General features: G+C 36.7%; 1 protein-coding gene across 9 annotated transcripts in view; it reads right to left on the bottom strand.

The window, feature by feature from the left end:
* The window catches only part of ANKS1B (ankyrin repeat and sterile alpha motif domain containing 1B), a 408,202-nt gene that overhangs the window by 324,572 nt on the left and 62,310 nt on the right, over nucleotides 1–21,320 (bottom strand). For 8 of the 9 annotated variants that reach the window (XM_058022133.1, XM_058022128.1, XM_058022125.1 and 5 more), the window contains exons 5-8: nucleotides 17,358–17,433; nucleotides 15,135–15,236; nucleotides 6,829–6,939; nucleotides 3,645–3,820 (exon numbers count right to left, since the gene is read on the bottom strand). In XM_058022133.1, coding sequence (XP_057878116.1) covers nucleotides 3,645–3,820; nucleotides 6,829–6,939; nucleotides 15,135–15,236; nucleotides 17,358–17,433 — 465 coding nt within the window. Of the gene's footprint in view, nucleotides 1–3,644; nucleotides 3,821–6,828; nucleotides 6,940–15,134; nucleotides 15,237–17,357; nucleotides 17,434–21,320 lie in introns of those variants that run through there. The other variant, XM_058022129.1, reaches the window with a different exon arrangement.

Here is a 21,320-nt window from a genome sequence, read left to right as displayed (position 1 = left end):
TATGGGTGTACTGCTACTGTCCTTACTTCTACTTACTGCTCTATTGTACTCTCCCTCTCCCAGATGTCATGCCTTCCACCTCACCACCAATTTTCCTAGTCAGCTCCTCCATGTCCCAAGGAAATTTAAGAGTCAAAACTTATTAGTAATTTGGAACTCAGAAGACTAAACCAAAGAGTTTCTTTTTTCATTTTGGTTTTTTTTCACTGAACCTCAGACCTGTGCAAACTCTGCTTCCGATTTGACTTGAAAATACTGTAAGCACATAAATCTCTGGGGTTTTAATGCCCTGTCACAAATCACACACCTGGCCAACAGAAACATATAATATAAACATGTATTGTTTTCAATGCAAAATTAGATGAAAAGAAGTAGTTCCTTATTACAAACATTCCAAAACTACTTGTTATGTTGTTGGATGACTACCTGTCTAATAACACAGCAAATGGAGGAATGGATTCCATTCTGTCCTTAACCTAAAAGACTTCCAACCCACTTCTTTCAAAGAAAGTATAGAATTCTCCAAGTGCTCTATCATTGAGCATGCAAGATGCCCAAGACCAGAAAAGGAAGAGAATGTTCCTATGAACAAGGCATCCAAAGTCCTGCTCTCCAGATTGCACTGGAGTGCAATTTTTCCAGTGGCTGTACAATGCAGAAACAATACTAGAAGGGATCATAGCCTGATGTCTGTACTTTATCTGGGAGACTATACAACCAATGGAAACTCACCCCTATGCCATGAGCACCACTTTTCCAGATGAAGCCTTTACTGTCAAGTTATTGTATTAAAAAGCAGGCATTCACACTACCCTTAAACTAAACAAAAACTGTGAGCCCCACTGTTTCAAACACTAGAGGTTGGCAGTTAAAATTCAGGATAGAATTCCAGCCTGTGCATTCTGGATAGACAAACACTCCTTTCTACAGTCCCAAATCAACCATAACCTCATTTAGTCTCAGCAGTTTGGGCCCTCCTGAAAAGAGCCAATTGTTTAAAAAAATGCTTTGAAATACACTTTGCGTCCTGATGTCTTCTCTTTCCCAAGCCTATGCTATCCTCAGGAGGTGGCTCCTGATGCTCCTTGCTCCAGCTTCCTAAGTTTATGATCCACAAGTTACTATTAAAATCAAATTCCCCAGTCTTGGCCCCCTATTTTTCTAAACAGTAGCACGATGCAAAAAATTCTGATGTCTCCAAGTAGCCAGGGCCTTTGCAGAATCTCCCTCAGGGTCACAAAGTGGCATGACATAGGATTTGGAAACTTTTCAGACTGCGGAACTACATGAAGTTGAAAAGCCTTCAACGGTCATCGTCTCTGGAATCGACATAAGTTTCAGGAAATGGCACCACCTAACACATTATCAATGGGGAGCTAACTTCTACACCTCTTCAGAGCTGATGCCAGCACAGCCAGCAATGAAAGTTAGGAAAAATCTGCTGATATGAACCTGAATATGAACTGATACAAACCTGAAGTAACTGCTCCTTAGTGGAAGCACACCAGGTGTAGCTCCAGCCCTCTGTTGGAGCTGGTAACTGAGAAAGGCAACACTCAGTCCAGCAGGCAGAAAGAGTCTGTGCTCCAGACAGACTCCATAGGGTGTCCTGTGCTGCCCATACTTTCAAAGGGTCTTGGAATGTGCAGTAGAGGCAAATATGAGGTGAATAAATGCAGACAAAATATAAGAACCCACTTAACCTACTGAGATTCTTACAGAAGCTTCCCATGGAGGAGAAAACTTTAAGTCAGAAAAAGCTGCAAGAATCTCTCTTTAATACATACCCAAGCAATCTATTTCTGACTCTCCACATCTATATACATCTTCACTTCTTTCTCTCTGTATCTTCATGTTCTTATATAAATATTCATTTAAGTTTCTTCAATCATTACTGTACTGTCACACATCTTCCTTGACTGCACTTGCTGGTCCTGCCCCCAGAGCAGTTTGGCAGCATTCACCTTTGCAATCATTTTCAGAGCTACACATATCTCTTCACTTTAGTGCTTCTTCCCAATTACTCTTTCATGGCCCCTTACAGAGCATATTGATTTTTCACATCACCCAGGGAGCCTAAACACAAAGGGAAGGCAGTACCTGCCCAAAATTAAAAGGTGTATCAAAAATGGAAGCAACTTCCATTTTTTTAATGCAAGATAGCCAGGTAGCATCTGAACAGACTGAATAACCCCAAAAATACATTTAAAATGAAATGGCTGCTTTAGAACAAACAGGAAAATCTCATATCACAGCGAAGAGTCCTCTCCATACGGATCTGTATAGCTGGGTTTACTGCAGGGGGAAACATATTCTGCCCTCCATGCTAACTTCATGTTGGGAGTGCACAGCCATCATCTTGACTACAGTTTTCTCTAAAAGAAAAGCTGGATGCCCCAGCAGGAAAGCACCATAAAATGCTTCAAACAGTCTCCAATTTCAAAGATTTGTTTCCACATCTAGTTCAATTCAAAATATATGAAATATCTAGAAAATATATTGCCTAATTTACCTTCATATTTCCCTGTCGCAGAAATCACAGATTTAGTGTCTGAATACTTTCTATTCATATTGTACTTCATTTAGGCCTGAGCAGACAGATTTATATGGAATACATTTTCTGCAAAACAGCAGCTGAGAAGATTTAAATAGCAGTTAGCACCTAAATTCAGAGAGACACTAGACAAGCATCTAAAAATGATTAAATGGGATTAGTATCTTGTTCAAATTCAGTTCAATATGAGTTATGTATCTAAACATTCAAACATCTAGAAGGGCTTTTCAAAAGTATCTACTGCATTTCAGGGTAGCTGCACATCTTCGGAAATCTCATTTTGTCTACATATGTCATAATAAATCCTCCAAAACATGAAAGTCTTTAACTTGCCATGGTTTTCCTCACAGAAGAGAGCATAATTTTTCTTAACTTACGAAAAACGTTAACTGAAATTTACAACTTAGCAGTTTTCCTTTGTTCTCTGCTTTATTCCCTGAGCAATCACATTTATTTAGTGTCACAATTTAAGTTTCAGTCTAAACCAGCTAAAACCAGGAAACCTAATGAGGAAGAGAATTAAAAAAAAGCCTTGTTACAGTAAAGAAAAAATTAATCCTAGAGTACTTTATTCATAATATTAGTAGCAATGAAGTTATCTTCAACTGTAGTTGGAAAGCACTGAAGTATCACAACCACAATTATCTGTATTAGAGATTCAATCTTCAATACCATTAGGCCACCATGAAAGCTATACAGTAATAAAATGTAGAAGAAAAATAACTGAGGATGTTTAGCTGGTTCTTTTGGTGGCATATCTGATCAGATTCTGTTAACATTTAGCATTCAGTATTAAACATACTGATCTCCACTGATTTCACAAAAAAACCCCTTCCTTGCACTCGCCATGCTCAAAACAAGTAACCTGAATTAGTGGTGACATGAAAAGCCATTCTGAGGTGTGCTAAGCAATACCTTTGGGAAATGAAGGGAACATTACATTCTAAATCTGTAAGAAGCACATGTTATATTTTTTTTATTATAATGTTACCTTGCACTATTCTCACTCTTTTATTATTTCTTTCTTGAATGGGCTATAAATAAATCAGATGTAACTGAATACATTGTCCTTGTATCCCATCTTACTTACTACATTAAGCTTGGTTTGGCTTCCACTGGTCATAAGATCTTCCTCTGATACTTTACTAAAATTTTCCAGATAATGGTCTGATAGTGTATGAGACAGATCTTCAAAAGAGTATTCCTTTTCTTGGCACAATTTGATTTCATCTAAGAGCTTTGATAATTCTCCAGTCACAGCTTCACCTTTAAAAACAGACACACCATTAGTCAGTAATTAGAATACTGGGGTAATTTATGCCTAAAAAGGAAATGCACATTCTTTAAACTTTATCATCTATTATTTTCCATACCTTATCTTCTAAACAATGATCTTCATGCACCATTCTCTGCTCAAAAATAATGGCATCTTGTTCCAGGCTAGGAATTTGCTTGAGGCAATCTACATACTTCTGCATTGCCCTGTACCTTGCATTTAATTAGGATGAATATATACTTACCCTTTCTATGTTTTCTAATCCTGAAAATTTATAGAAATAGCAACTATCCAAGAATGTAAAATTAATCCAGGAAAGGAAAGTTTCTACAAACATACAAAATCAATACCCCATACTCTGCATCGGATTCATGTTTGCTGCTGTAATTAATACACTACGTAAGCTCTGTAAACTGTGAGTGACTAAGAATGCATATCTCCCCCATCAAAGCAGCTATGCTTTATGAATAATTCTTGCTCACTCTCCCAGGATTAAATGGAATGGTGGAAGAATATACTGGGCAAACCCTACATGCTTAAAACATGCCTTCCTACAGCAGTCTATCAGAAACCCACACTTAGTGAGTTCTGCACTGTGTTTCATGTTTTCTCCTTAATTTTTCAGATTTCTTAACTAAAGAAATCTGCCAGAACAGTAAGAAAATAGGCTTTCTGTGTCTATACTGAGGACCACTATTGGAAATAGCAGTCGTAATAAGTACTAGAAACACACTGAGTGCTAACCATTCTGCAAATAATCCACTGGTAGCAGCAAGGCCTCCACAGACTGAAAAGCTACTCATTATGATCAACCACATTGGATTCTGATTATGTACTGTGTGTGTGTTACACAGCTACCTTTAGTAATTGCAATGAAAAATGAAAAAGACCAAGAGTTTCCAGGAGCAAGTAAGAAACCCCTTTTTTAAACTAGGTTTACAACAGTCAAAAGGTGAAAACTGCAGTGCCTAGACTTGATAAAATACAGATGCTTCCATGTTACTCCATCTTTGGAAATAAAATGCTGAAAAGGAAAAACAGAGTGAGCATATTAAGCTCAGCATACATAAACCCGACTTAAGTACGTTCACATAACTACAGAATCCACTGATAAAACTGTATCTGCTTGGTCTAGAACTCTGTTTCATTTTATTCATAGTTGCTGTTTGCGATGCTAAGTAAACACAAATACTCAAAAATATATTTAAAGTATAACCATGGCCAGTTATTACCAAAATTTTCAGAGAGAAGACTAGAAGTGGTGAATTAAAAGCATTTAATCTTTCTACTCTTAGTCAATGGTAGCTTTGCACAAAAATTGTAAATTAAGACAAATTATAATCGGGTTTATTTATATTCTGCTTTTTAATTAGTAAATTGGGATTATTCCAGATTAATATTATAACTAAAAATTGGAACTAAAATACCTAAATATTAAAAACTACTCCAAAATCATGATACAGTGATTTTTTTAATAAGAACAAGAACTACTGCTTCCTACAGAACTACATTCACGTCCCTAGTCCCACGTTCTCCCACATATGGCCTGCAGTATTTCTTACTAAGCAAGAATGTGTTCTGTGTGACAAAACTGGACTCTGGGTGAGAGTGCACTAGCTGACTGGCTGATTGCAGCCAGAATACATAAAAGACAGATTTTATCTATTTCTTTCAGGGCAGGGACTAATTAGGGCCTTTAGCCTCTATCCAGCTCCCTATTTTCATGAAAGTCACAGAAAGGTAATTGATACAGCTATCCCTCTTCCAAAGTTGGTTTAAATTATCTGAAATTAGATTGTCAGCGAATGGCAGACAGATGGATGGGAAGCACGATCAAGTACTATTTCTCTCCTTTAGTATCAGATTACAGAATACACAAGCAAAAGTCAGGTAGGATGTTTTACATTATTTATACCTTGTAAGAGGAAATAAGGAATGTGAGATCATAACCTTATTATTTTAAAAAGTAATACATATTTTAAAATTATTTGCTGCTTAATTTCAGAACAGACATTTCTATTGCACAGTTGGCTTCACAATCCTGCTAATCTCAAAGGAGCTATTTATCTTCACATACCACATATGTGTTAAGCACCCCAATGGGAAATATTATAGGAACTACAACATTTGTTCACTATTACCATGAAGATCATAACCTGACATGCATCAGGAAGCTTCATTCTCTCATGAATAAAAACTCTCCCAGTGAACATGTTAAAGAAAAAAAAGAACACGTTAAAAAAAGACCAAAAAAACTCAACAAACAACGCCAACAAACAAAAAAAATCACTACTAAGCAAAATAACTCACACAACAAAACCAAGGACAGGTTCAGTTATTTGCCAGCAGTCAATTACATTCATTCTGGATGATTACTGAAGATAGAAGTTAGGTTTGGTTCTACAGGTGGATGACTTTCATGAAAGACACCACACTCAGGACATGCCCTGTTTTAGTGGCTGTGGTGAGGAAATGGTAAATCAGAACATAAAATGAAAACACATGCACACAAGTGACTGCTACAGTGTATGAAAGCTGTGTTAGAAGACAAAAGGAAGAGCAGTACATTTGTGACCTTTGAAAGAGGCTTCCAAATGTGAAACCATTGGTAGATGCACTCATTAGGGAGGATGAAGTAAACTCAATTTTTAACCCAAATGCAAACAATACCTGCAGAGTATTTCAACATATTGAGTATTTTTGTTTTGCTTGATTATGCAATGGATAAGGTCAGATAAAGCAAAAATATTTAAGATCAAACAATGCAGTAAATTGTAATCCATTAGTGACCTGCCCTTTCTGAGAACACAGTTCCTTGCTTTTCTATATGACATGGATTACAGTGTATGTAAGTCAAGATAAGTGATTCATGGTAGGAAAAAAAAACAGACGATATCAATAACTTTCTCAAATTTTTTTCTACTTTGTAAGTTTGTATGAATGTTAATATTAAAGAGAAATTCAGTGCAGCTTTTGCATTCAGAGTACATGTATTTACTTTTAGCCTTTGGAGATGGAGGAACTTCTGGAGACAAAACGCAAGACTGATGTTCTGCACATTCCAGTGGGCATTCCTCTGAAATGCTTGCATTTCCTGTTTCCATATATTCTGCAAGTTAAAGATACAAATACACTTAAAAGTCTGAATTAAGTGGGTTTATTTCAATCAAAAGTATATTTTCTACTTCATTTTTCATTAAAGACTTTTCAAATTTTCATATTAAAATCCTGTAATAATTATTACTCATAACAATATTATTATGAATATTAATATTGCCATTGACAAACATTAATATCACAACCCTTTAATAATTATTCATAAACACTGCTGCCAGGCAGTCATTTGTTGAAAGTACTGTAAAACACTAAAATAGCCAGTGCTTCAGTCTGTGGAAACAGCTACAGAAATCTCATTGTAAGGGTAATCAGTTGAGATCATCCCTGTGTTTTTCTTGCCTCCTTGAAACATCAACATGACTGTTCTTTTACATTATTACAGTTAAAAAACACTTTTATTCTAAGTTTGTGGAGACTTTTTTGTCAAGATATTCAGGATGTTCAAAATCCATACAAACATTGATATAAGAAAGTCAAATACTCTGCTTGCAGCACAGATACAGTAACACAGGACATGAGGAAAAACCAAAAGCACCCCTGAAAATTTAGTTAAAAATAACAGTCTAAAAAGCAGTGTGCTGAAACTTCTGTTTTTTCTCCTTAAAACTTCCCTTGCCCCATGTTCACAACGTTTATAAAAACAGAAAAACATGAAATAATGAATGTGCTAAATTTCAATGTCATTACTGTTCTTTTCTTATAAATATCTACATTATTTTCATGTGCTTTTCTCCACAAGCTACCTCAATGAAAGACCAAAACATTAATGAATTGCAGTGCAATAGTAAATGAGAAGTTAATTTCTGCAATAGTGGCACTTTTTTCCAGCAGAGTAACTGGTTCTCAATTTGGGGAGTTATTCTGCATCTGCATTTTCTTGAGTTTATTAAATTTTTTAAATAATTTCATTGTGATAACAATAATAGCATATGTTGCAACACACAGAGCACCAAAGCACAATAATGTCTTTCATCAGTATCACACTGAAGGACTAAGGAGTTTCTGGGAAGTGAAATCTCCCCGATTTAATTTCTGCAGTCTATAAATGCACTTGTTAAGCTTGCTGTTACTCATGATTAAATAACAAATCCCAAAACCCAAATACAATCTGTGATAAAATAGACATCTGAGAAATTGAAATTGGAAATGGCATAGAACAGCAAGCAGTTTCAAAATGCCTTGCAGATTGTTGGGGTATTTTTTTTTAAATGGTATGATTTGAAAGTGCCATATATTAAGGTTAATGACTGGCAGTGGTCCCTGGCATTAGCTGTCATAAATTTCATCATATGAAAATTTTGTGTTTGTGTGGGTCTGAAAGCAAATACGAACTGTAGGAGACTATGAGAAAACTAACACCATGACAAAATGCTCTGGAATGTTTTCCAGCTCTGTCAGAGACAGTATTTGTCAAGTTAATGTGCAAGATGGGGATAGGATAAAAAGGAATCCATATCCAAAGAAAACTAAAAGAAAATTCATTAATGAAAAATGCTTGCTTGGTAATTATGCAACTGTCCAAAAGGAAACATAATTCTATCAGGTGAGTGTTACAATTATTAGATTATTACAGCTATAATTAGCAGAGGAAATAAAGGAGATATTGCGAAGAACTCTAACCTTGTTCTCACATAATCATACAGGTCTGTCGTTTTAAAGTAATTCTCTATTTTTGCTCTTTGTCAGTCCTCGCTTCCAGACCAATGCAATTACCTCCTGGAGGCTAGTCCTGAAGAGGAATCCCAAGTTCAAAATAAGTCTTAAATACTTACTTTAAAAACCACAGAGTTCCTTCCAGGAAATCTTTACAGCTGGCTGTCACAAGCTATGGCACAAAAAGCTTACAATAGGCTGGCTGCATACCAATGTTTTAGGGCACAACCCTTGAGACTTTGCGCTTTTGTGGGACTACTACTCCTAACTTGGTTTATACTATTGAAAATTCTACCAGATACATACAACATAAAGACAGGGCCTCAGTTTAAAGAGGCTTATAGTCTAGGTAAATGTACACTTACTCATAATACTGTCAGAGAGAGACACAGAACAGGTGATCTGTATCAAGAGCCAAAGAAAAAACACACAAAAGCACCGGATACTTTTACCAGCAGCTGCATTCTAATCACCTGCAGCTGGCTAGGAATCCATCTTCAAATCCTCACTGCTGGGTGCTTGAGAGACTGATCAGGGTGGATCATTTTTCTCAAAGCCAAAAAAGAATTCAGAACAAAGCTAAGCTTAGTGACTTATACCACTTCATGACCAGAACAGTGTCCCCATCTGTGGTTTTACACAATTTTAGAGGAAAACTCATCATTCCTACCATAGGGGACAGTAAAGGCTGTTTAGGACACAACCTGTCGAATTCATTATGGGAAGAATGGACCAGTTAACCTCTTCACCTTACAGCTCAGTGTAAAGTGAGGACTACTGCAGCTCTTGATACCAAGAGTTAAAAAAAACTTGATCAGTTTAGTAGGATGGCTTTCTGTAGTTACCAGATTTTGTCAAAGCCCCGCTCAACCTAAATTGGGTGCTGTGCACAAAAAGTAATACCATACAAGTGGTCACACAGCAGTGGAAATAAGAAGAGTGGGGAACATAACTCAAGCAGGGAACAAGCTCTGGGAAGTTCAAACAGTTGGAACTCCAGCTTTCTTAGTTTCTGTAATACCAGTTAGGCCAAAGCCAAAGAGATGGAAAAGACTGAACATATAAGCAGAGAAACACAGCTGCCTCTCAAGCATGAAGAGAGCATGGCCCAGCTCAGCTAGAGCTGCTCCTGAACTTCCAAGGAATATAAAAGCACAACTTGCTTAAACTTCAGCTCCTCTTAGATCCTAATTTCTCACCGAGGTTGTAGGGTTAGGAGCTCTGCTTTGTTTACAAACCTTGGCTGTTAAAGTAATGGTTATATTCACCTCGGAAAACTTTTTATTTTAATGATAAATAAAAACCAATTTTAATCCTTATTTTCCTTTAAATTAAGTATAAGCTGGTTTCTTTTTTTTATATACCCTACTTCAGCCATGCCATGTGGTAGATTCATATAGAATTCTTTCTAGAACAATTTTTCCCTAGGAAGACCAAAACACTCTTTAAAACCTCTAAAAAAGGCAAAAAGGCCAAATTTGACCAGAATATAAATATGAACACTCACCTTTTTAAGCAGAAGACACTCTCCAAGTAACTAGATCAGAGAAATAAAACTTACAGAAACCAGTCGCCTCCATAGCCAATATCCCTGCAGAGGGGTGCATACACCTCCTTCACACCTTCCTGAAGGGCAGCAATCTTCAAAAAACCCTCTGCCCTCTCTAAGATCTTCCAGAACCTGTCAGGGGATTCTGCAGCTCTATCGAGTGCTGGCCCAGCCAGGAAACTCTCAAAAAGCTCCTCCCAAAACAGTTCACTTGCCCCCATGGGAAGGAACCCTCCGAGGCTTTGTGACCCAATTCCTTTTCTCTTTAAAGCAGCTGCAGTAGCAGGAACCTGACTGGGAACTACCATGGTCAGGTGTGCTAAGGTGACAGACAAGCTGAGATGGAGCTTCACCTCAGTCTCCTAAATTTCAGAGGACAATCTCTAAATGGTAAACTGAATCCCAGAGAAAGTCAAAATCAATGGATGTTTTTGTGCATGTGTTCAGGGAAGATAACAGAAACAGGCACTGAAGTACTCCTACGATTGTGAGATAGGTAAGGTTGCAGCTAAACTTTAAGTCACAACAACAGCAGTTAAATTAATTCATGAATGCAGTCAATGCTCTACAGCCTTTGCACAAGGGCCTACAGAAGTTGAAAAGGCCCCAGAAAAACAAAACAAAATGAACCCATAAACAAAACAAGATAAAAACAAAACCAAAACAATGAAGAGGAATTTAGACCTCAATTATTTTCATCCCATGCAGCTTTAATTAAATTCTTGATTGAAAATCTATTCCATTCTTCCAGCCTTGACTGAGGCTGGCGTCCTGCACTCAACAGAATGGAAGATCTGCTTGTCCACAGAAAGAGGAGAGGGTGAGAATACATTAAAAAAAAAAAACAACAACAAAAAAAGCCAGTGCTAATGTCACCAAAGCTATTTAGGCAGAGAAGAATAGAAAGGAGTTATGGTTCTGCAGCTGCTTATGTATTTTCCATTTATTAATAATTTGGTAACAGGTACAATGTTAGGTTCCTGAGCAGCTTCAGCAGAATAGAGGAATGCATTTTCCACTGCATCTCCCTCCATACTGTCTGTGCAGCAGCGTTTACTGGGGCTCATGCCATTTTTCATCTGTTTATCTACTATCTTGTTTCATAATAATGAGAATTCTGCTTCCAGAAATAGTAAAAGAGCAAGATTCTAATAGACAGCATAGTGGGCTGCGCAGAAAGAGTTGAAAGACAGTGCAGCTTGCACCTGCGTCACGTTCACATGTGCTGAAACTAAAACACAGCTGGTTGGTTTAATTTTAGGCCTACTAGCCTTGGCAACATCCTTTTTATCTCCAATGCCTAATTATAAAAGCCCTATGTGCCAGTACTGTTAACTGCTTCAGCACTGAGTGCTCTTGTTTCACTGCACCCATGAAATGCATCCAGTAGCTTGGCCTTGCTTGGCACAGTATCCTAGTTCTCTGCTCTTCCAGTACATAGTACTTACATATCTATTTATTCCTTACTACATTAAGAATCTAAACCCTAATAAGCATTTTGAGTTCAATGCTACTCAGATCTGATGAAGACACAGAAAATGATGTGGCATATACAAAAAAAATAGAAGTAAAACCTGAACTGTCATTTCTATTAATTCAAACTATAATTAACAGGACATTAAAAAAAAAAATAGGTCTATAGTTTACTCAACCTTTTTCCTGCTGCTCATTAAAGCGATCTTTTAATTTATTTTCCTTCTACCAGATAACGTGCCAACACCTCAAAAAAGGCAGCAGACTTTGCAAACACACACACACATATAAAAAAACTTTTGCAGAAACTTCCATTGCTCTTTTCTCAGGATAGGGAGAAAAGGTGTAAAATAAAGATCACAGGAATGCTAGGATCACTTCTAAAACCTCACAAGCAAAAGGCCTTGCTTCTTTAAACCTACAATCTGTAAAAAGTAGTTGTCTAAATACTCTTTAAAAGAGGGAGAACAATTTCTATCCACAATTCTTAAATTCTGGGAGGGCATTTATTCACAGGTGGCTATCAGCCTTACTGGCTCTAGTATCAGCTCATGGGATTTAGTATTACTACCTCCATTAACTGCTTCCAAACACAGAAATTTCATCTCCTTGAAGGAGTTTCTTATAAATAACCCCAAAGCCAACTGATTTTCTTTCTAAACATTTCTTCCAACTCTGTTATTCCTCTGCATAACAGGCCCACCAGTAATACCAGTCACATAATTTCCTTGCCCACTTCTGCCAGCCTGTTCATATGCATCCTTTAGCCTTGGTTTTATATTTTGAAAGCTAATGTTTTATGGCAGGGACAAATACTATGCTATGTTAATACTATAAACTGTAAAGTGACACTCAGAACAGTGCAAGTGGGAACCAGAAAAAATTAATGACAATACTTGGTGATAACATCTTAGTCTATCCTTGCAACAAGGTAAAAGAACAAATAAATCCCACTTTGTCTGCATAAAGCACAACATTAGCAAGAAACTTAAAAAAATTGGCCAGTAATTTTCTGACATCATTAATTTAATTTCTATTTCCTATATGTCTACATGAAAGAGCCACGTAAGCTGCTCTAGACAACCATTTGAAGACAGCAGCCTTAACAGGAATGTATCTGGAGGCCATGAAATCTCTCTCAGTAATTGCCCTTTCTTAGCATGGAATTCATTATGCACTGAAGTCAAACTCAATTATAGTACATTCAGGATTCCAAAAATTCTAGTGCTTCACTGATTTTTCAGCTACAATAGGTATTTATCCTATTTATTCTTCACATTTTAGTGAAGACTATAGTCAGCTGTCTTTTAGAGGAGGGTAGGTCAACTGCATCATCAGTAGTGCTAGTACTGAATCCTGATTTTTTCAACTTCAGCTCATACTTTGATGGATAAGGATTCAGTGAACATTTTGCTGATGAAAAAGAATATATGTAAGTTCCTCAAAAGAATATATGCGAGTTCTGAAGGAGCTCCTCAGGTTGTCTTAGGAATCAGAATGGCATCTTGTAACTATTTTTCATTCTTGCACATCACTTCTGATTATAGGCAGAGAGCAAAAATAAACAGCTGCTCATTACAAGACAGTTTCATCACACTAATAAGAGCTGCAACTACTAAGCAGTCATTTTTATACTTCAAGGCATACTTTTGAAAAAGACTGCATGGCAAAGCAAAAAAATTGATTGAAATTAATAGATTTCTTTTTCTGTGTGTGTGTGTGTGGTAAAGACTGAGGGCAGCTACTGATCCATCAATATGAGAAACCCATGAGAGGGAGTGTGGTGCTTTTTACTCACAGAGCAAAAAAATATTCATCAGTGGGGTTAGAGACTGCAAGGTTTTTACAATAAGGATAAAATGGAACAAAAAAGAAGCAATAAAATTAAAATTAGTTTAGTTGGTGATGGGATTTTATGATGCATCTTAAATCAGTACCTGAAGGATGATTGATTTGGATGTCTAAGAAAGTGGGAGTTCTGACTGACTGTTTTCCTGTCACTGAACAAGTTCCAGGATGACGTTAACACTCTTTTCCTCTACATGGTACTGCGTTCATGCTGCAGCTCTGTGAGGACTTAAAGGCTGAAGTTTAAGTCTGACTCAAATTAGAAACTCCCTTCTGTTGACAGGGGAAGCCCTGTGTCCCCCACACATCTCTTCCTTCCCACTTTTCAATGCACATTACTGTCAGTCACCTGGGACAGAGGTAACTTGGAGACCTGAATCACACAGAAGGCAAGCTAATTAAAACTATAGAAGGTATAGCTCTACATTTTTGATATTATTTTTCATTATTTTATATATATCATAAATATATATTTTGTATTCTACCAGTTTGTGAACTGAATCAAGTCACTTTGAAGTCCCATGTAAGTCGGGAATATGTAAGGGAAATGTGTAGGTGGAAGTAGAGGAGGAGGAAGGGGGAAAGTGAGGGGAAAGGCAAAAGAAAATAGAAGAAGGGAGAGAGGGAGACCTCAAGGCAATCTGTTCACTGGTTCAGCTCTAACATGAATCTGCTCCTTACAGGAATACCTCTCCTAGAGCCTGCAAAATTTTCACTATACTTATAGGAGCTTTGTATCTTCAGTCCATCATCTTACTAGAAAACTTTATGGAACCTGGTCAATTCTTTGATGTAGTTTGGAAGTAATTCAGAAAAGAAATGGCACAGTATGGCTACATGACCTCATTTTCTCTAAGAAATGTTCTTAGAAAATACAGTTATGAGGGAGCCTGTCAGGTGCAAAACCACCACTGAACTGATTAAAATGGCTTATTTAATGGTGGGAATAAATACAAATGAAGATGCAGCACTGCAGAGACCTCCTCTCTCAAATGCACTTAATGAAAGGCTAAGCTGAAAACACAGGGAACAAATTCCATAGAATTCCACAGAAATGGCGTTTAACACTGGATAATGTTGTAGTTCATGTTTCATCACTTTACAAACATCTTCTAGAGTAGAAGATTGAAGTAAACAATGAACTTCCATCAACCTTACACCATGAACGTATGATGGAGAATGAGAACAAATGCATGTACAGAAAACTTATTATTTCTCCTACAATAACAAGAAATACTGCCTGGTTGTTTTTTTTGTTTTTTTTTTTTTTTTTCATTTAAGGAAAATGAGAAAATATAATGAAATTGTTTGAAAAATTGCCATCATCTTTCAGTCATTTAGTTGCTACAAATCAAGCATTTCAATTGTAGGTTATCATTACAATTTAATGGAACTGCTACTGAAATATTACAATATGTTATGGTGTAATGAAGAAAGTTAAAAGACTAAGTATAAGTGACACACCATGGTAATGTCAGTGGCCTGCAAAAAAGAAAGGGTTTACTCTGAAATTCAAATATTGGACAACTTATTTTTGTTCAACTGGTCTTTTTAAATCAAAAGGCTGTTCCTTTGTGTAATGAAACATTTAAAGATTAGAAATCACAGTACACAATAATATTTCTCTATTGTATCTAACAAATGCGTAATTGAATATGCCTTACCTTGAAGTAGAGCTGCAATTTGGAGAGACTGCTGAGATGGATGCTCTTTAAGTATATCCAAAACTGTTCTACCCAAACTGTCCTTTATGTTGGTATCAATTCCTGAAAAAGAAATGGATCTGTGGTGGAATACTTAACCCTAAATGCTTTGGATTATAAATGTGTTATATCAGACTGAGTTTCTGACAAATTGAAAGCAAATGGTTTTACAACTGCATTACAGCTGAAGTAGAGGATACATTTCTTTTTAAAGCTCAAGCAGCCTAAAATTCACCTGCTGACAGGGATGGTTTTTATGTTTCTGTATATCATAGGGATATAAAGTAACCAAACTTGGGATTATTTTAACAGATTGCTCCTAAAGAACGACCATGCTGAAAAGGATATTTTGTAAAATCAATAAATTCTCTGATTGTTTTTCCTACATTTCTCTCCATACTACTTTAATTCATTGGGAACTTTCTGGTGGAACTTTCTGGTCCAGAGTACCAGTATGTGTTTTGGGAGCAAGACTGAAAAAGTTTTTTATCTATATGTTAATAAAGTTGTACTTCATGGCAACATTTTCAAAACTCATGCCATGAATAGACTGAAATATCCATGTGTAGAATACAGACACTATGAACAGCCACAGGATTTCCTCAGGTTGGGCTTAAAACTGTGAATTAAGTTTGAGGCCTGCCCTGGATCAGGACCTGTTGTACAGGGTACAGCATGACTCTACCTTTGCCTTGTAGGAGCTTCCTTGGAAATTTTGCCTTATGGTAGGAATGCTTAAGTTGTTTTTCAGTTTAGATGTGCTTTGATAAAAAGTAAAAATATTAAATGTCCTAGCAAAAAAACCCTGAAATTCTTCTCAGGACACCAGAGAAAAACAGAGGAAGCAGGATTTAAAAGGACATTCTGAAAGCACCCAGAAAAGGCTGCAGTTTCCTAACCCAATGAACATTTTCCTAATTTGCTTTGTGAGAAATACAAATTTTTTTCACTGAAAACAAAACCAAAATATTACTGGGCTATTTAGCAGTGGCAGTTGACTTTCATAGGCCAGACATACCAACTCACATCTTTTCTTTGTAGCAGCTACTTATAACATCTTCTGACTCTTTTTTTTAAGCAGAGCTAGAAAAGAAGGGATTGTTAGGTACAAAAGGCAGAAGTCGGGAGTGTTGCAGAAGTGCAGAGCATTTGGGGTTGAAGGTTCACAGTGAAGATTCTACTCCACTGTCTTGACAACTTTATGCTGGTAGAGGCTGCAACATATATTAATCTGAAAAAGGTGGGCTTTTTCAGTGGTCTAAAGGGCTTCCTATGCTTGTGTGATGTTCTCCAGTCCTTCCTTTTTTAGGAAATAAAACGGCCTTTTCGAGGGCAGGTAAAGATCCCTTTCAGCCGCCTTCTTTTTCATCCAAAGAGAGAAGTAACTCAGAAGGACCATTTTTTTCAGAAAACAGGTTTGAGGTCAGGGATACACTCATTGAGATTCAGATGAAGAGCCGCAAGCAGGATATACTTTCTTTTGCAATATATATGTAATACCACAAGAACTGATAATAAAAACCAACGAGATCCCTCAGTGTAATGGAAGTTCATGGATCTGTAAGAAATTATTTCTAAGAATTTTCATTCTCATTGGTATTACCATTTACCTGAGAAGACAGTTGTCTAGATAAGTAATTTACCTACAACAATTCTGAAACTTATTATGTAGTATTATGTTTGGACTTGACATCCCTGTTCTTTTCTTTCAGGACAAATGCAATTCTCTGAGATACAGCGTCTTCCCCTTTCTTTGCAGGCACTCAGTTTATCCAGGAAATGAAGAAGCAAGCAGAATGGTGTGTATGCTAGGAATAGCTAACTGAAGGAAATAAATGTGAACATGAATCTTCCGGTCTCTACATCAAAGAATATTCTTGGCTGCCTTTCAGACTGAATAACAAAATTTTACGTAGCCATTTTGTTCTCATAATACATTTATTCTCAGAATACAGTGACATACACTGAGTCATATATGGAATTTCTGAGTCTGAACATCACCTTTGTTCTCTGTGTATAGCAATTTCTTATTCTAAAAGAACACTGTTTTAAGGAGAAGTACATGTGATTAGATTTGCAAAGGCTGATAAAGATAACAGTAATTTGTATAACCAAAACTTAAGGACATACAAAATTAGGAAAATTAAGGGCATTTGTTCAGTGTTTCCTGTAAATCAGATTTACCTGTTTCAAGCAAAATGCGTACTACCTCCACCTTTCCAAATAGGGCTGCTTCATGTAGGGCACTCCCTTTTTCTGTCTAGAAAAGAAATATTATGACATTTAAATACCAATTAATTTTTCTGTAAATTATAAATAAAATATTTTTGCCCTTCTATTTTACTTACACATAAAAAACCATGGAATAGGCAAGAATAAATACTAGAATACAAGACAATTTTATTATTGTTCAAGACAAAACCAAAAGTGCTGTCAGTTCTACTGTAAAATTAATAACGATATAAGAAAATATAGTAGGAATGGAATACAGCTCCCTATTAACAAGCCTGAGTTTGTGAAAAATTTCTGAACTCCCCTTACAGGCAGTGAAATTCTACTCAGCACCATCATTGGAACACAGCTCTTCAGCAGTCAGACAGTTTACATGTGGACATCTACAATTAGATTTTTTTTGTATGAAACTGGATCATACCCTAGAAGGTCAATTCAGTTATATGTGAGAGATGCCCTAGGACATCCTGGGGTCCAGCTGCTGGTCCAGTTGATGTTCACATTTGATCTGCCTCACATCTGCCCCATACAGATGCCTTGGATACCCTAAGGCACCCCCAACAGCTTTAGATGCCTATGCTCATGTCATTTGAATTCTAACTTAGCTGTCTGTGAACTTGATTTTGCAGATTTTTTTGACACAAAATTCTTTGTGAGCAGACTTTTGCTCAAATAAAATTTATAGTACTGAAAAACACTCTTTTCTTAGCATTTTATACTGCTGCTACTGAAAAATCGGAACAGAATCATTTTCCATCCAATAGCATTAGCTAGAGCACTACTAGATCTCACTGAGTATCTGACTTACCTCTTTTTTATGGTAAATTAGATTTTGAAATTTATCTTAGACAAACATTAAAGATTTTGCTGCTTAAATTTGTTTTTTCTGTACTTTATCCAGTCATACTTACTATGGTAGAAAGACCTTAAAGATACATACATACAAAACCCAATTCTGAAATAAAATAGAAATTCATTATTAATTAGTTGTGTCAGAATGCATCAGAGTTACAGCAATGCAATGATAGGATATTTAGAAGTAAACAGAGATCCTGAGATAGGATGTGAGTACACTGTAAGTGTACATATGTCCTACTACTGCTTGGTACATGGAGGTAAAAGTGGAGCATGCCCAATGACATCCACATCCTGCACACCATTTACACTAACAGTATAAAAGAGAGGAGAAGGAAGTCAGTAAGAGAATATACATACGAAACACATATCTCAAAACAACTTCTAATATTTCCATTTTCAGAAGCAATCCAGTTGGACATTCCCAGGTTTATCTGGAACAAGAAGACTAAATATGGAGATTTACTTAGAGATGGTTTCAGAGTCCTTTACTCAAACAATATCTTCAGGATAGTTCCAGTTAGTGCAATTGACTTCAAAATGGGTAACTCTGCAACGACAGTGCAACCACAGAGGTACACACAGAGATTAATGTGCAGCTCAGACATTTCTGGGAATGAGAAAAGTTCTCAGAAAAGTCACTGATAGTTAAAGTTCTGATTACTGAAAGAGGCTTGACATCAGCAATTCTGAAAAAAGCCTATTATCCTCTTGGTGTCATATTGCATTTCCTTTGGATTGGTCACTTACTGGCATGACTATTAGGTGGATCTGGTACTATTAAAATAGAGTTCTCTGTCATCGAGGAGGAGCATTAACAGCAGGTCAAGGGAGGTGGCTCCTCTTCTGCTCACTACTGGGGGTCCACACCAGTTCAGTTCTGGGCTCCCCAGCACAAGATGGAGATGGAGCTACTAGAGAGAGACCCAAATTGTTAAGAAATTGGAGCATCTCTTCTATGAAAAAAGGCAGAGAGAACTGGGACAGTTGAGCCTAGACAAATGAAGGCTTATAGTGGATTTCATCAATGTGTACAAATATCTGAAGGGAGAGTATAAAGAGGAAAGAAGTCTAAGCAAGGCTTAGTCATGTCCAGTGACAGAAGAAATAATGAGGGAAAACTGAAACACAGTAGGTTCTCTTTGAACATATGAATTTTTTTTTCTTTGCAGGGAACTGAGCTCTGGTACAGGTTGTCAAGCAAAGTTGTAGGGTCTCAGTTCTTGAAGATAATTCAGTTCAAAGCTTGTCTGGACATGATCCTGGGCAACCTATTCTATGGGATTCTGCTTCAAAGGGGGAGTTGGACCTGATGACTTCCATAGTTCCCTTCCAACCTCAAACAAGCTCTGATTCTGTCAAGGAGAAGAATTAGTGATGTACACATAAACAATAAAATCCACAGAGGTTCAATTGTTAGAGGAAGCCAGGGCACTAAATTTTATTTCTAAAAGATTGAAACACAAAGATGAAAACCAGTTGCACCTTGACTAAAATCAAAGATATCATTCTGTACTAATAAGGATCCTTGTTTAATGGAAAAAATGGACTACATTAGTGACAACTGTACCATGATCTAAGACTGAGAAAGGTCAATGTTCTGGCATACTAAATCAACAGCTTTGAGGACGAGGAAGAGGATTTATCCTCTGATTACCCAGTTAAAGGATGAAAAGGATCCTGATATGATAATTGGCATGGGCAGCAGTCTTTCTGTTCATCAAAATTCCCCACTGGAGGAAAGGTAAGCAATATTTTCCTTGATGAAAACATCTTGTAAGAAATTGAATTAAAACTAACAGGAAAAGAGGAACTTCCTGTAGATGTGTAAGGCAAACAAATTAGCTGGGGGCAACCTAAGAACCTATAGTTCTGCTAAGCATAAAGGGAGTACAGGAACTTAAACCACCTTTACACATGTAATTCATAGAGTTGGAAGAGGAATCCAAATTTAAGTGCCATTTTTTTTCCATACATACTTTCTTGCTTCTTAGTCTATTCTACCATAATATTTCCTGTCATATCAGAACATGATCCTAAAATGCTTTATAGACATTCCACACTGCCCTGAATTCTACAGCAATCTGTGCTTTATAACTCTGAGCTCTCAGACAATAGTAATGAATGTCATGTCCCGGAAATGAGGTACATATTATGAACAATTTCTTCAAAAGAGGAATTTAAAACACACACCACATAAACAGTGCAAGGATCTGTACACTGCAAAGGTGATTTCTGAACAAGGGGGAAAATACTACCATGAAACTGAACTAAAACCAATCTGAGAATATGGAGATTGAAAGCACACTTGAAAGATGCAGGCGTGTAATCCTGCATAAGATGTCATGGAGATGAATTCTGACACAAATCTTAAAAGCCCTAGGCAGGACTTCATGGTAATGGTGAATAACTAACAAGTGAATCAGATCTCTCAATCCAAAAACTACCCAGAAGGCAGAAATGCCCTTGTTACCAGACAGTTACAAAATTCTGCTTTAACTTAGAGGGAATGCTAAAACTCAGGATGAACAGGGCCAAGAGAAATTCAGACTGGCTAAGTAGATGCATCTCTCTTTTAGATGTACATGTGGCCTACTACTTGAAGGTAGAAGTAAGTTCAGAATGTTTTATTCTTGTGCATTAGGCATTTACATAAATCACAAGGATTAAAAAATATAGTTGCAAGTAATTTCTATATATTAAGATGTCCTAGAACTTTTAGGTAGCTCTTTTTCACTTATAACAGAGTGCTTGTGCACCAATGTATTCTTTTTGTCTATACTATAGCAAGTGAGCTTAAGATTTATAGACAATTTTCACTGCTTTACTTCCTGAATCTTTCATTGCCTTGGATCATATTTTCCTGGCAAAGTAAACACTACCATTCTATTTGGAAAGTCTTTCCCAGTGATACTTAATACAGAAACTGCTGGCAATTTTTCATGAACAAAGTGAGCTAAAGTCTACTTGAGTTTGCTCCAATGGATAATATATTGACACTGGCATAGTTTTCTGTATATGGAATACAGAGAACTAGAGCACAAATTGTGCTAAACATAA

The sequence above is a fragment of the Melospiza georgiana genome, chromosome 4, assembly GCF_028018845.1.
Source record: "Melospiza georgiana isolate bMelGeo1 chromosome 4, bMelGeo1.pri, whole genome shotgun sequence".
Lineage (NCBI taxonomy): Eukaryota > Metazoa > Chordata > Aves > Passeriformes > Passerellidae > Melospiza > Melospiza georgiana.
This window is presented reverse-complemented; position numbering and strand designations above follow the sequence as displayed.